Source organism: Bos indicus, chromosome 29, assembly GCF_029378745.1.
Source record: "Bos indicus isolate NIAB-ARS_2022 breed Sahiwal x Tharparkar chromosome 29, NIAB-ARS_B.indTharparkar_mat_pri_1.0, whole genome shotgun sequence".
Lineage (NCBI taxonomy): Eukaryota > Metazoa > Chordata > Mammalia > Artiodactyla > Bovidae > Bos > Bos indicus.
This window is the reverse complement of record NC_091788.1, coordinates 50,854,010-50,868,143: the sequence shown is the minus strand read 5'-3', so window position 1 is coordinate 50,868,143 and position 14,134 is coordinate 50,854,010. Positions and strand designations below refer to the sequence as shown.

The 14,134-nt window shown below is 68.1% G+C and overlaps 1 protein-coding gene across 1 annotated transcript in view; it reads left to right on the top strand.

Annotated features, from left to right (window-relative positions):
- Window positions 1-2,390: 2,390 nt before the first annotated feature.
- The window catches only part of MUC2 (mucin 2, oligomeric mucus/gel-forming), a 29,944-nt gene continuing 18,200 nt past the window's right edge, over window positions 2,391-14,134 (top strand). Inside the window, exons 1-28 of the mRNA XM_070782816.1 lie at window positions 2,391-2,466; window positions 3,269-3,539; window positions 4,324-4,438; window positions 4,637-4,727; window positions 4,814-4,923; window positions 5,024-5,234; window positions 5,433-5,558; window positions 5,859-5,976; window positions 6,120-6,258; window positions 6,344-6,451; window positions 6,531-6,600; window positions 6,910-7,047; window positions 7,134-7,298; window positions 7,682-7,776; window positions 8,233-8,359; window positions 8,675-8,930; window positions 9,044-9,096; window positions 9,206-9,306; window positions 9,664-9,815; window positions 10,129-10,267; window positions 10,576-10,686; window positions 10,772-10,951; window positions 11,058-11,297; window positions 11,708-11,864; window positions 11,979-12,110; window positions 12,542-12,689; window positions 12,973-13,016; window positions 13,400-13,606. Coding sequence (XP_070638917.1) covers window positions 2,391-2,466; window positions 3,269-3,539; window positions 4,324-4,438; window positions 4,637-4,727; window positions 4,814-4,923; window positions 5,024-5,234; window positions 5,433-5,558; window positions 5,859-5,976; window positions 6,120-6,258; window positions 6,344-6,451; window positions 6,531-6,600; window positions 6,910-7,047; window positions 7,134-7,298; window positions 7,682-7,776; window positions 8,233-8,359; window positions 8,675-8,930; window positions 9,044-9,096; window positions 9,206-9,306; window positions 9,664-9,815; window positions 10,129-10,267; window positions 10,576-10,686; window positions 10,772-10,951; window positions 11,058-11,297; window positions 11,708-11,864; window positions 11,979-12,110; window positions 12,542-12,689; window positions 12,973-13,016; window positions 13,400-13,606 — 3,880 coding nt within the window. The remainder of the gene's footprint in view (window positions 2,467-3,268; window positions 3,540-4,323; window positions 4,439-4,636; window positions 4,728-4,813; window positions 4,924-5,023; window positions 5,235-5,432; window positions 5,559-5,858; window positions 5,977-6,119; window positions 6,259-6,343; window positions 6,452-6,530; window positions 6,601-6,909; window positions 7,048-7,133; window positions 7,299-7,681; window positions 7,777-8,232; window positions 8,360-8,674; window positions 8,931-9,043; window positions 9,097-9,205; window positions 9,307-9,663; window positions 9,816-10,128; window positions 10,268-10,575; window positions 10,687-10,771; window positions 10,952-11,057; window positions 11,298-11,707; window positions 11,865-11,978; window positions 12,111-12,541; window positions 12,690-12,972; window positions 13,017-13,399; window positions 13,607-14,134) is intronic.

Genomic DNA, 14,134 nt, shown 5'->3' with positions numbered 1-14,134 from the left:
TCCTCGGGAACAGTGTCTTGTCAGGGTAAACACCGCTGGGTGTGGGGCCTATAGGAGGAGGGCCATGACTGCCCAGGCTGCTGGCATATCTGCTCTGCAGGGGTCCACCCAGCGGGCGGGCACTCAGGCCCCCCGCAGCCCCAGCTGGGCAGAGTGCTGTCCTGGTGGCCTGGGGTGTCACAGCTTCATCAGAGAGGAGCGCTGGGTGGTTTGCTCAGCCCTCTCACTGAGAGGAGTGGGGGTCCCTCTGGGGCGGGGACAGGGCTCCAGCCACACTGAGGGAGCCTCTTCCCGCGTCCCCGAGTCAGCGTGATGGACGGGTGGATGTACCCAAGCACCCGGGGGTCCGCAGCCCTGCTCAGGGGCTGGAGCCCGCCCCATGCCCGCCCCAGCCAGTGGGGCTGATGCCACTGCTCACGGGCCCGCCTCACAACCTGCGACTCTGCCCAGAGGGCTGGGGGCCGGACACAGGGGCCTCGGGCAGCCTGTTGCCCACCCAGAGGGTCCACAGGGCTGACCTGCTCAGACGCAAGGGGGACCCCACCTCCTCAGTCCCAGGGGGCCCTTCCTTCTCAGACCAGAGGCTGTGCTGGGCACCCTGTGTCTGGCCAGGAATCCCTGAACCCACCAGAGCAGAGGGAGCCTGGCAGGGAAAATGACTACCCTTGGGGCCCACGGCGGGCCCGTCCTCGGGTTTTCCCAGGGCTCAGTGCCAGCCGTGCCAGCCCCACGGGAAAGTGGCACGGCCTGCCCGCTGGCCCTGCCGCTCTGGTTCCCTAATCCCTGGGCCTTCTGCTTCCAGCCCTGCGCTGTGCGAGTCCCTGGGGCCTGCGGGGAGGCGTGTCCCCAGGTCTGGGGAGGGTGGATGAGGGGCTTCACCCTCAGGAGGGCTGGGTCTGGGGACTGTGGCTCCCAGTCACGCTCTCAGACTCTGGGGTGCCCGTCCCTTGATGTCCTGGCCCTGCAGGGGCCCTGGGAGCCATCACCTGTGCTGGGGGGAGCTCGTGGCCCTGGGCGCTGCCGTGGGAGGATCGGGTGTCAGGAGAGGGAAGGCCCATGAGGGGCTTCTGTGGGGGTGCCGGGCTCAGGGACTCAGGGGGTCCCACGGCCCCCCCAGGCGGCCCCCTCTTCCAGAGTAACTGCTGAGATGAGCCCCTCCCGCTCACCCTGAAACCGGGGACTGTGAGGCTGGAGCCTGCATCTCCCCCTCATCTGAACAGTCGTCCACGCTCGTGTGGGCCAGAGTCAAAAGCTGAACCCAGGATGCACTGTTTTCAGGACGGGCGGACTGCTTGGAGGGGAGGCCCAACCTCGGTTTATCCACCAGCAACGGGGGCTGCCCAGAGGTCGCTAAGGTTCGGGGCCCGTGCAGCCCAAACGCCCCTTTCCGAGGCGTTTCCAGACGCGCTGGGCTCAGCTTGGAGGGTCTGGGATGCGCCTGAGGCCACAGCTCCTCTCCGGGGCAGGACCCTCTGCTGTGGGAGGCCTGGTCTGGGAGCACCTGTGGGCCACCTCCCCCGGCCCTGGTCCTCCCCACTGTCCTGGGAGGCAGCAGGGCCAGGCCTGTGCTGGGCTGAGAGCCACCTCCTTGCCCGGACCTGGCCCCTTCCCCTGGGGGATGGCCACTCTTGGCCTGGGGCCAGGTGCCCTGTGTCCCAGAGGATGCTGGGCTCCCCAAGTTCCAATTACATGTAATTCCAGAGGCGGGCCGGGCTGGGGGAGGGAAGGGATTAGCGAGTGGGCTGGAGCCAGGCCCTCACGGAGCTCGCAGGCTCCAGGAAGGAGCTGTGCTGAAGTGAGGGATCCCTGGGCCCCCAGTAGCCCACGCCTGCCCTGCCTCGGGCAGCAGGGTTCAGGGAAAGCAGGGCCCCGGTGGGGTAGCTGTGGCCCAGATGACCTCTGGGAGGCCCCCAGGTGGGAGGGGGCGCCCACCCCACAGACTGGCCTATCCGGGCCCCTGGGGAGGCCCCCACTGGACCTCACTGTGCCGGGGGTGCTGGATGGGTGAGGTGGGGACGCGGGGAGCGCGCTGTCTGCTGGGACAAGCTTCCAGCAGGACCCCTGGCCCCAGGCTGGCCCAGCAGCAGGAGGGACGGAGGTCCGCCTTGGGTGTGTGCTGGAATCGGGTAGACAGTGCCACATTGGGTAGATGGTGCCGCATCCCGGGCACGGCCAGCTCTACCGGAGCAATAAAAGATAAACCCCAGATAACCTGAGTCAATATTTCCCCAGCGGGCCCTCGGAGCCCCCACAGCTGTTTTCCTGATGACCTGGGGGGCGCCCCACCCGTCCCGCACCCTCCTGCCCTCCCCGCCCTCTGGTGGCTCTGTGGGGCATATAAGGCCTGGCCCCTGCCCCGGGCGCTCTGCCCTGCCTTCCTTCTGGCCACCATGGGGCTGCTGCTGGCCCACCTGGCGGCCCTCTGCCTGGCTCTGACCTGGGCCAGGGGCACGGAGCTCCAGAGAGGTGAGAAGGCTGCAGGATCCCCAGAGCAGATGGTCCTGCCTGGAGGAGAGGGGGTCTTCCTCGGCTCAGGCTTTGGGGTGGGCGACCTGGCCCGGCATTTGTGGCCCCACCCCTGCTGACTCTGGGTGCAGAGAGGAAAGGAGAAGGGAAGGGGGAGTCCCTTTGAAGGTGATGGTCCGGCCAGTGTGTCCAGGGGACAGTCCCAGGTGGACGCACTGGGCCGGGCAGCTGCCTGTGGCTCTGAGGGAGGCAGGGGCCCACCAGAAGGGGCCAGGCCCCCAGTCCTGGGTGTCAGGGGCCCTTGGAGGGTCGAGACCAAGGCGGTCCCCTCTGCAGAGCCGGCTGTTTGCGCCTCTGCTCGGGGGCGGCTTCAGCCACAGAAGCCTGTGTGAGGGCAGGACAGGGGGCTCTCCATCCAGCGGAGCCACCGGGGCCGGGGGGGCGGGGGCGAACCTGGGGGCCCCCTCTGAGGGGTCTGGCACCACCCTCTGCTGAGTGCGGGCAGGCTGGAGCCAGGGGAGGGGGCACTGGCTGGGGCATCACTGGACAGAGTGTGGCAACGGCCAGGGTAGGGGCCCCCGCAGGGTACGGGCGTGAGGGCGAGGCAGCTGCAGATGCCCTTGCGGGGGCCCGAGACCGCGCGGGCGGGTGACCAGGGGGCCGGCAGAGGGCCCTGCAGGGCGACCTCCCCAGGGCCTGGGCCAAGACCCCAGTGGCTCTGAGCAGCTGGCGTGCGCCTCCGGAGCAGAGGGTCCTTGAGGGAGGCGGCCAGGCCACTCACGCCTCCCCCCGCGGCCCCCAGAAGGCAGAACCCGGAACCACGGCCACAGCGTGTGCAGCTCCTGGGGCGATTTCCACTACAAGACCTTCGACGGCAACGTCTTCCACTTCCCTGGGCTGTGCGACTACAACTTCGCCTCCGACTGCCGCGACGCCTACAAGGAGTTCGCCGTGCACCTGAAGCGCGGCCCCAGCAGCAGTGGGGGCCCGTCCCAGGTCAAGTACATCCTGCTGACCGTCAAGGACGACACCATCTACCTCACCCGCCAGCTCACCGTGCTGAACGGGGCCATGTGAGTGGTCCGGCCCGTCCCCTCCTGAGTCCTGGTGACAGGGCTGCGGCCCCTGCCCCCCAGCCTGACCCACTCCCCCGGCCCGCGTCTATTCTGGCCAACGGCTCAGAAGCAGAGTGTGGGGTCCGAGTCCAGGTCATCGATTCATTCAGCAAATGCTGATGAGGCCCTGGCAGGAACTCCCAGGGGTGCGGGGCTGGGGAGGGGGCTCAAGGGATTTATTTATCCCGTGCGTCTCTGCGACCTTTTCTGCTGGGAGCCCACCAGGCTCTGGGCTCGCCGTCCTGGCGGCCCGGCGGGCTAGGGTTACGCGGGGCCCACAGGAGGCCGTTCCTCCCCCACGTTGTCCAGCATTGTCTGGGGAACAATGGGGCTCTGAGCGCACTCCCGCCCAGCGGTTCCCCACCTGCAGGCTTTGCCCTTTCCCTGCTGCTCGGGGTTTAGTTTCCCACAGCCCGGGCTCAGCGTCGGGGTGGGCACAGGGCCCCAGAGGTGGTGCGGGGTGGGCACAGGGCCTGCCCTCGGAGGCTGGGTGAGGCTTTCCCAGTTGGCCCGCCCTCCTCCCAGGGCTCCTGGGGATTCCTACCAGGAATGGAGCCTGAGGTGGGGTGTGGAGAGGGCCCTGGGCAGGCGTGTGTGGCCCCACCTGGCCAGGCAGGTGGGCAGGGGCTCAGCCACTGCTCAAGTGTCCCCAGAGAGCGGCCACCCGACCCAAGCCCACAGCCTCGGCCCCTCTGCGAGGGGGAGCTGCATGGGCCAGCGTGACCCCCGTGCCCACCCCCAGGGTCAGCACGCCCCACTACAGCCCGGGGCTGCTCATCGAGAAGACTGACGCCTACACCAAGATCTACTCCCGCGCTGGGCTCACTCTCATGTGGAACCAGGAGGACTCAGTCATGGTGCGTTGCGGGGAGGGCCGGGGGGCTGGGGCGCCACGCGGGGAGCGGGGGGGCACCCTGTGAGGGTCCCTCTGGGCCCTCAGGGCTGCCAGAACTGCCCCCGGGTCTCCCACCACAGCTGACCAGGCTCTGAGCCCCACTTGGCTGTGGGGGGGGGGGCGACCCTGCGGCCTGCTCACCTGTCCCCTCCCCCGGCAGCTCGAGCTGGACAGTAAGTTCCGGAACCACACGTGCGGCCTCTGCGGGGACTACAACGGCCTGCAGACATACTCGGAGTTCCTCTCCGAGGGTGAGTGCCTCCTTGGGGGCCTCAGTGGGCGGGTGCGGGCGGCCCCCTGGCGCCCTCCAGCCTTGCTGAAGGCCGTGACCCCCCAGGTGTACGCTTCAGTCCTGTCGAGTTTGGGAACATGCAGAAGGTGAACAAGCCTGACGTGGTGTGCGAGGACCCCGAGGAGACGGTGGTCCCCGAGTCCTGCTCCGAGCACGTGAGTCCCCAGCCGCGGTGCGGGTGGGGGCTTTGGGGGGTGGGGAGAGCTGGGGGCGTGAGCAGCCCCACCCATGCCCGCCTCCTGCACCGCCCCCCAGCGCGCCGAGTGCGAGCGGCTGCTGACGGCCGCGGCCTTCGCGAGCTGCCAGGGCCTGGTGTCCGTGGAGCTGTACGTGCAGGCCTGCATGCAGGACCGCTGCCACTGCCCGCAGAACGCCTCCTGCATCTGCAGCACCATCGCCGAGTTCTCCCGCCAGTGCTCCCACGCCGGCGGGCGCCCAGAGAACTGGAGAACCGACGCGTTCTGCCGTAAGCGGCGTGCCGGGACAGCGGCGGGAGGACGCAGGGGGCTCACGGGGGTTGACCCGGGGAACGTGCTGGTCTTTGTGGGTGCCGGGCAGGGCGGCCTGGTGTGTCCAGGGCTGGGGGCCACGTGTGTGCACCAGACCCTTCATGGTGTCCGCCGCGCCCGCCCCTTGGCTCAGGGGTCTGCCTTTGCTTGTCCAGCCAAGAGCTGCCCTGGGAACATGGTCTACCTGGAGAGCGGCTCACCCTGCATGGACACCTGCTCACACCTGGAGGTCAGCAACCTGTGTGAAGAGCACCGCATGGACGGCTGCTTCTGCCCAGAAGGTGAGGACGCGGGCGGGGAGTGGGGAGGCGGGATGGGGGACAAGCGGGAGAAAGAGCACGAGCACTGAGACCCTCCCCACACACGCACGCACACACACTCAGCGTCAGCTTCCTGCTCCTCACCCCTGGACAGTCCTTCTCCAGCCTGGCCCGTGACCCTGAGTCTGGAGGCAGGTCCCTCAGACACAGTGTGGGTCCAAAGCGCCCCCAAAGAGGGGTCTGTGGGTGGGAGGCCAGGTGCACCTGTGGCCCTGGGAGCGGCGGGATCGGGGCGGCTGAGGGGAACGTGTCCTGTTGCAGGCACTGTGTATGATGACATCGCGGGCGGCAGCTGCATCCCCGTGAGCCAGTGTGGCTGCAAGCTGCACGGACACCTGTACACGCCCGGCCAGGAGATCACCAACAACTGCGAGCAGTGGTGGGTGCCAGGGCGGGGGTCCCAGCGGGCGGTGGATCTCTGTGGGCTGGGGGGTCCAGGTGGGCCGGGGGTCCCGGTGGCCCGGGGGTCCCGGCGGACTGGGGGTGGCAGTCGAGCCTGACCCTGGGCCCTCTGCCTCACAGTGTCTGCAACGCTGGCCGCTGGGTGTGCCAGGACCTGCAGTGCCCCGGGACCTGCAGCCTGGAGGGCGGTGCGCACATCTCCACCTTCGACGGGAGGAAGTACACCTTCCACGGGGACTGCTACTACGTGCTGACCAAGGTGGGCTGGCGCTCAGCGGCGTGCGGGCGCTGGGCCCCTGCCCCACCCGCCGTGTGACTACAGCGCCCTCACCTCCACCCCACAGACCCAGAACGACTCCTACGCCCTCCTGGGCGAGCTGGCCCCCTGCGGCTTCACGGACAAGCAGACCTGCCTGAAGACGGTGGTGCTGCTGGCCGACAACAAGAAGAACGTGGGTGTTCCTGCCTCCCACCCTCCCAGCCCCCCGGCCACGGCCCTTCTCAGCCCTGTCCCCTCGGCCTTGCCTGCAGGTGGTGGCCTTCAAGTCGGACGGCAGCGTCCTGCTGAATGAGCAGACGGTGAACCTGCCCCACGTGACGGGTGAGTCCTGCTCCGGGTGCGCCGACTTGAGGGGGAGACGGGGGAGGGAGGAGGAGATGGGGGATGGGCAGACCCCCACCCCTTACCGCCCCTCACACCCCCCCTCACGCCCCTCACCGCCCCTCATGCACCCACTCACGCCCCCCCCACCCCTCTGCCACCGTCCCTCACGCCCCCCCACCACCCCTCACGCCCCCCCTTACCTCACTTCATGCACCCCCTCACGCCCCCCCTCACCCCTCTGCCACCGCCCCTCATGCCTCCCCCCTCACCGACCCTCACGCCCGGCCTCACGCCCCTCCCTTGCAGCGAGCTTCTCCATCTTTCAACCGTCCTCCTACCACCTCGTGGTGACCACGACCTTCGGCCTCAAGCTGCAGATCCAGCTGGTGCCGGTCATGCAGCTCTTCCTGTCGCTGGACCAGGCGGCCCAGGGCCGAGTGCAGGGTGAGTGGCGCCGCCCGGCTCCCCCTCGCGACCGCCGTCGGGCCTCTGCGGCCCCCGCCCTTCCCAACCCTGTCCCGGCCCCTCAGGCCTCTGCGGGAACTTCAATGGCCTCGAAGGGGACGACTTCAGGACGGCCGGGGGGCTGGTGGAGGCCACGGGCGCCGGCTTCGCCAACACCTGGAAGGCCCAGTCGAGCTGCGATGACAAGCTGGACTGGCTGGAGGACCCCTGCGCCCTCAGCATCGAGAGCGGTGAGGCTTGGCCGCCGGGCCCCGGCCCCAGGCAGACGGGGTTCCTGGGGGAACGTGGTGGGTGGGTGAGGTGTGGCCGGCTGGCTGCCTGCTGCCTTCTGCCTTGCGGCTGGCTTACGGTGGCCCACGGTGGCAGCTGGCCGAGGGACCCAGCAGAGGGTCTGCTAATCCGTGGGTGGTGGCCTCGACTGGACACCCTCACACCCACTGGCCGCCTGCCACGTCTGGGGAGCTGGCGAGAGGCAAGGGGCACCTGCCCTGAAGGGGGGGGCCTGTTTTGGTCCACCGAGGGGCAATGTCTGCTCCAGCCTGGGTGACGGGGAAGCGGGACGCAGGGACGTGCTAGAGCGGCCGTCCCACTGAGGGGGCTGAACCCTCCACAGCCAACTACGCCGAGCACTGGTGCTCCCTGCTGAAGAAGCCCAAGACCCCGTTTGAGAGGTGCCACTCCACCGTGGACCCAGCCGAGTATTACAAGGTGGGTGGGCACGCAGCGGCCCCCGCCCCGGCTAAGCCCCACCCCTCCTGTGGGAAGCTGCTGTGTGTGCACAAGCACGTGTATATCGCTGCTTGTGTGAGTGTGCACATGCGGTGAAGGGTGTGTGTGCACGCGTGTACGTGCTGTGTCTGAGTGCTGTGCACGCGTGTACGGGCTGCGTGTCTGAGTGCTGTGCACGCGGGTATGGGCTGCGTGTCTGAGGGCTTGTGCACGCGTGTACGGGCTGGGTGTCTGAGTGCTGTGCATGCGTGTATGTGCTCCGTGTCTGAGTGCTGTGCACGCGTGTACGGGCTGCATGTCCAAGTGCTTGTGCACGCGTGTACGGGCTGCGTGTCTGAGGGCTTGTGCACGCGTGTACGGGCTGCATGTCTGAGTGCTTGCATGGGCGTGACGCTCCCCAGCCGGCTCCCACCTCACGGCCCGTCTGCCCCCCAGAGGTGCAAGTATGACACGTGCAACTGCCAGAGCACGGAGGACTGCATGTGTGCGGCCCTGTCCTCGTACGCCCGCGCCTGCGCCGCCAAGGGCGTCATGCTGTGGGGCTGGCGGGAGCACGTCTGCAGTGAGTCTCGGGCTCCGGCCGGCCTTCCGGTCCCTGCCGTCCCACCCTGGCAGTCGAGGGGGGAGGGGATGGGGGTGACATCGCAGGGGCCAGTGGCAAACCAGCCTGGGCATCTGCTTGCATGGAGGAGCTTGGAACCCCTCAGCCCAGAAGGTGGGGCACGTGGCCCCTGTGTGGCCGGGATGGGCCTGGGGTGACCGCTCTGCTGGCCCCTTGGCTGGGCGGGTGTCCCAGCTGGACACGGGGCTTGGGGCTGGCCTTTGGGGAGCAGGAGCTGGGGCTGCCCCACCTCACACAGGCCCCTCCCCTCTGCAGACAAGGACCTGGAGTCCTGCCCCAAGTCTCAGGTCTTCCTGTACAACCTGACCACCTGCCGGCAGACCTGCCGCTCGCTGTCCGAGTCCGACACCCACTGCCTGCAGGGCTTCGCGCCCGTGGACGGCTGCGGCTGCCCTGACCACATGTTTCTGGACGAGAAGGGCCGCTGCGTGCCCCTGGCCAAGTGCTCCTGCTACCACCGCGGCCTCTACCTGGAGGCAGGGGATGTGGTCCTGAGGCAGGAGGAGCGATGGTGGGTGTCCTGGGGTGGGGGAGGGGTGCGCCCCGTCTGCTCGGGGGGCCCACCCCCTGCCCGCCCATCCCATAGAGCCGCTGGGCCTGGCTCACCCCACCTCTCCCTCTCAGCGTCTGCCGGAACGGGAGGCTGAGCTGCATACAGGTCAAGCTGATCGGCCAGGGTAAGTGGCCGCCACCTCGTGCGCGGCCTCCCGCCCCCCACACTCTCCCTTGCCCGCCCGAGCCCCCACCCAGCTTCAGCTGGGCTCAGCGGCCCCTTCCGTCCCGCAGCCTGCAAGGCCCCGAAGATCCATGTCGACTGCAGCAACCTAACGGCACTGGCCACCCGGAGCCCCAGGCCCGTCAGCTGCCAGACGCTGGCTGCCGGCCACGTGCGTTCTGGGGGTGCCGCTGAGGCGGGGGGCGCGGGGGGCTCCTGTGTGGCCCTGAGGCTCCGGATCCTGGGCCTCGGACGCTCGGGTTTTGCTGCCCTCTCATCCCTTGAGGGAGTAGCTGCCCGCGGGCCCCTGTAGGGACCGTGGAGGGGCCCCGGGCAGGCCGTTCTCACTTGCCTCCCAGCCCCACAGGGAGCCTGAGGGTGGGGCTCTGGAGGCTGGACCAGGGCGCGGGGTCGAGGATCGGAAGGTGGGGTGGGAGACACGAGTGAGTGTCTGCAGTGTCAGAAGAGGGGCTGGCCATCCTGGGCCTGGCATCTGGTCCTTGAACCCCTCTCTCCAACCACCCCCCAGTACCAGATGGAGTGCATTAGTGGCTGCGTGTGCCCTGAGGGGCTGATGGACGACGGCCGGGGGGGCTGCGTGGTGGAGGAGGCGTGTCCGTGTGTGCACAATAATGACCTGTACCAGCCCGGGGACAAGATCAGGGTCGACTGCAACACCTGGTGAGAGCCCGGCCCTGCCTCTGACGCCTGAGCGCTCCGCCGGGAGCCTGCCCTGGGGCACGGCCTCCTCCGTGGGGCTGGCTGGGGTCTGCAGGACGCCTGAGCGCTCCGCCGGGAGCCTGCCCTGGGGCACAGCCTCCTCCGTGGGGCTGGCTGGGGTCTGCAGGGCCCTGGTCCTGATGGGGGCTGCGGTACGAGGGCTTGGAGGTATGAGCTGCTGGGGGTTTTCTGCAGGGCTCCAGGCTGCTCTCTAAGCAGGGCTGGGGAGCCCAGGCCCCTGCAGCCCCTCCAGCCCCCATCTCCCTCTCCCCAGCACCTGCCAGAAAGGGCGCTGGGCGTGCACCCAGTTTGTGTGCCATGGCACCTGTTCCATCTACGGGAATGGCCACTACATCACCTTCGACGGGAAGTACTATGACTTCGACGGACACTGCTCCTACGTGGCCGTTCAGGTGAGGCCGAGGGCATGGGCAGAGCCCGCCTCTGTTCTGTGGTCCCTGAACTGCTGGCCCTGGGTTGTCCCAGCCCAATTAGGAGGCTCTGAGCGGACAGGGTCTGGGGTCAGAGGGGAGCCCTTCCTTGGCCCTCCCATTCCACGACCTCCCGCGGGTGTCAGGGGTGTGGGGTGCCCAGGGGCGTGTGTGGGGGATGGTTAAGCCGCCTCTCAGCAGAGGAGGGGCTGGGGTGGGGCCCAGCTGGGGTGGGGTGCCCCTCACCCCGTGGCTGGGTCAGCCTGGCTCACGTGCCCCTGGGCCCCCAGGACTACTGCGGCCAGAACACCTCCCTGGGTTCCTTCAGTATCATCACCGAGAATGTGCCCTGCGGTACCACTGGGGTCACCTGCTCCAAGGCCATCAAGATCTTCATTGGGGTGAGTGCTGCCCCTCCCCGGGGGGTGCATGGTCCCTGGGGACCCCTTGGACCAGGCCAGTGACGGGCCTCTCCCCTGGGCACAGAGGACGGTGCTGAAGCTGGAGGACAGACACTGCATGGTGATCCAGCGTGACGTGGGCCACAACGTGGCCTACACCACGCGGGATGTGGGTCAGTACCTGGTGGTGGAGGCCAGCATCGGGGTCATCGTCATCTGGGACAGGAAGACCACCATCTTCATCAAGCTCGACCCCTCCTATAAGGTGCGCAGCTCCCTGCCTGCCCGGGCCGCCCAGGCACGCCCAGGGCCAGCCCCCTCCCTCCCGCGAGGCCCCCGGGCAAAGCCCCCTGTCCGGCTTGTCTCTGCAGGGTGCGGTGTGTGGCCTGTGCGGGAACTTTGACCAGCGGTCCAAAAACGACTTCACCACGCGGGACCGCATGGTGGTGGACAGTGAGCTGGACTTCGGGAACAGCTGGAAGGAGGCCTCCACCTGTCCGGACGTGAGGACCACCCCGGACCCTTGCACCGTGAACCTGCACCGCCGCTCTTGGTCGGTGAAGCAGTGCAGCATCATCAAAAGCCGGGTTTTCGCGCTCTGCCACAGCAAGGTGGGCGGGGCGCGGGTGTGGGCGGAGCCACCGCGAGGCGGGAGGGGCGTGTCGGCCTGTGGGCGGGGCCACGGGCCAGGGGCTCTCCCTGCAGTGTCACCCCTGAGCTCCGTCCTGTGTGTCCGGACACATGACCAGAGGTCCAGTCTTAACTTTGAGAGACGTGGCTGGATCCCCAGGCTCTCCCATACCTTCCAGGGCACAGCGCGCCCAGATAGCCGTCTGCTCCCGGCAGTGGGGGGTGGGTGTGGTGGGCACCGCTGTGGGACCCCCCTGGCAGGCCCCTGGGGGGTGGTGCCGGGTCACCTTTCCCTGTCCCAGCCTCGGGGCCCTGCGCTTCTCGGGGCACAGGGGAGGGCCTGGCCCCGGCAGGGCAGCGTGGACCCTGGCACATGGACGCCCCTCCCCAGGTGGACCCCATGCCCTTCTACGAAGCCTGCGTCCAAGACTCCTGCTCCTGCGACGCCGGCGGGGACTGTGAGTGCTTCTGCTCCGCCGTGGCCTCTTACGCCCAGGAGTGCACCAAGGAGGGCGCCTGCGTGTTCTGGAGGACCCCCGACCTGTGCCGTGAGCGCCGGGCACCCGCGGGGCGGGGCTGGAGCTGCTGAGTGGGGAGGGGCGTGTCCGTGGTCCCCTCCCCGCCTCCGCCCTCCCCAAGTCTGACCGCACCTCTACCCCCAGCCATATTCTGCGACTACTACAACCCCCCCGACGAGTGTGAGTGGCACTACGAACCTTGCGGGAACCGCAGCTTTGAGACCTGTCGGACCGTCAATGGCATCCACTCCAACATCTCCGTGTCCTACCTGGAGGGTGAGGGGCCCCGTGGGGTGTTGCCCTGCGTGCCAGGCAGGCCAGGCTCGCCCTGCTGCAGTTTGTTCATCAGTCTGCTGGGAGTCTGAGCTGAGACCCCACTCTCAAGGGGAGAGACAGAAAGGGGTCAGGTTAGCACACCAGGAAGTCAGGGGGCCTCTGAGTCAGGAGCGAAGGTGCCATGGGAAAAGAGCAGGTCAGGATGAGGCGGGGGCTGAGGAGGCCTCTAGCTGAGAAAAGCTGGGAACTAGAGGACCATCTGGGGAGGGCGCAGGGGCCATGCCCCCCAGGAGGCTGGGCGGGGCCTGGCTGTCCCAGAGGGCGTCCTGGAGAAGAGGGCCTGCGGGGCGGGGAGGGTGGGCAGGGTGAGGTGGACGGGGTGGATGTGCATCCTCTGCGCCGGTCCAAGCCCAGCGCCCTGTGCCCACCAGGCTGCTACCCCCGGTGCCCTAAGCTCAGGCCGATCTACGACGAGGAGCTGAAGGCGTGTGTCACCAGGGACCAGTGCGGCTGCTACATCGACAACACTCACTACTCACCGGGCACGTCCGTGCCCGCAGGGCACATCTGCCACGCCTGGTACCTAAGCTCCCGTCACAGGGGCCCGGGGAGGTCAGCGCACACACACAGACATGCACGCCCACTCACACGCACGCACACGGCGGGGGGGAGGCGTGGCCCGTGTTGCCTCTGCACCTCGCCTCGTCCCTGCTCTGCCCACACTGGGAGCCCAGGTGGGGTCCCGAGCCGGCCTTTGAGGCAGCGTCACCCTGAGGCTGCAGGCCTGTCGTGGGGTGTGGGGGGCGGGTGAGGGCACAGGCCGGCGCCTCCTCGGGCCTGCAGCCTCACGCTTGCTTTTCAGCGTGTGTACCAAGTCCTCGAAAGTTGTCTGCCGGGTTGATGAAGGTAAGCTGCCCACCGCCGGATGCTCCTCCTGGACCCACCTGGGTCCTGGCTGGGTGCAACCTCCTGTGCTTCCGTCCCCGGCCCCCCTGAAGGTCCGCGTGGCTGCCCTGAGCCCCTGTCAGCTCGGAGGTGCCTCTGGTTTGCAGCAGCCCTTAGGGCTCACCTGACACATCTGTGTTTCTCCTGATGGGGAATGAAGCCCCTTCTGTGACGCAGCCTCTATGTTCTGATGGGCACCGCTGAGGGTCCTGGGCGCGGGGTCCTGGCGGGCGCTGGCTGGCTGCTGGTTGGTGGTGGGGGACCCGTCTCCCCTGTGTGGACGGGCTGAGGGGCCTGGGGAGCCTCTGTCTTGTCCCTGATGGGTAGATATTGGCCTCCCGCAGGGAAGATCGTCAACATGACACAGGACGGCTCCTTCTGCTACTGGGAGTTCTGTGGCCCCAACGGGACGGTGGAGAAATACTTCAACGTCTGTGTGTCCACCTCAGCACCCTCAACCCCCACCACGACCACCTCCGCCACCTCAACCCCCACCACGACCACCTCCGCCACGACCACCCCCACCAGCACCACTCCGACCCCCAGCACAAGTAAGGCCCCCTCCCCTGCAGGGGGCCTGCCTTCCCCTGAGCTCGGCAGGGACGGCCCTTCTAGGCAGGCGGGAAGTAATGACCTGCCTCTCAGCTCGGGGCGTGTCCCCCGCCCCCTCCCACATTTCAACCACAGCCCCAAGCCCAGAGCAGGGTGACGGCCACATGGACCTGCAGGAGCCAGGGCTGGAGGAGGCCGCCAGTGCCCTGGGTCCCTCAGCTGGAGTCGTAGCTAGTGCTGAACAGGCCGCGGGTGTATAACAGCCACCGGGAAACAAAACGTGAAAATGAAGAGATTTCACAAACCTCAAACCTGTACAATGACCTTCTCTCTCCCCACGTTTTACCGCAGCGTCACCTTCCTCTTCACCCACGACCGGTAAGTCACGTTAGCAGCTGGTCCCGTGATGCAGGGCGAGGAGCAGCAGAAAGCGTGCCTCCCTCGAGACCCCGATGCGGGCTGGGCTGGGAGGCCGGACCACCGGCCCAGGGACTGGAGGTGGTCTGTTTTGGTGACCTGATTCCTGA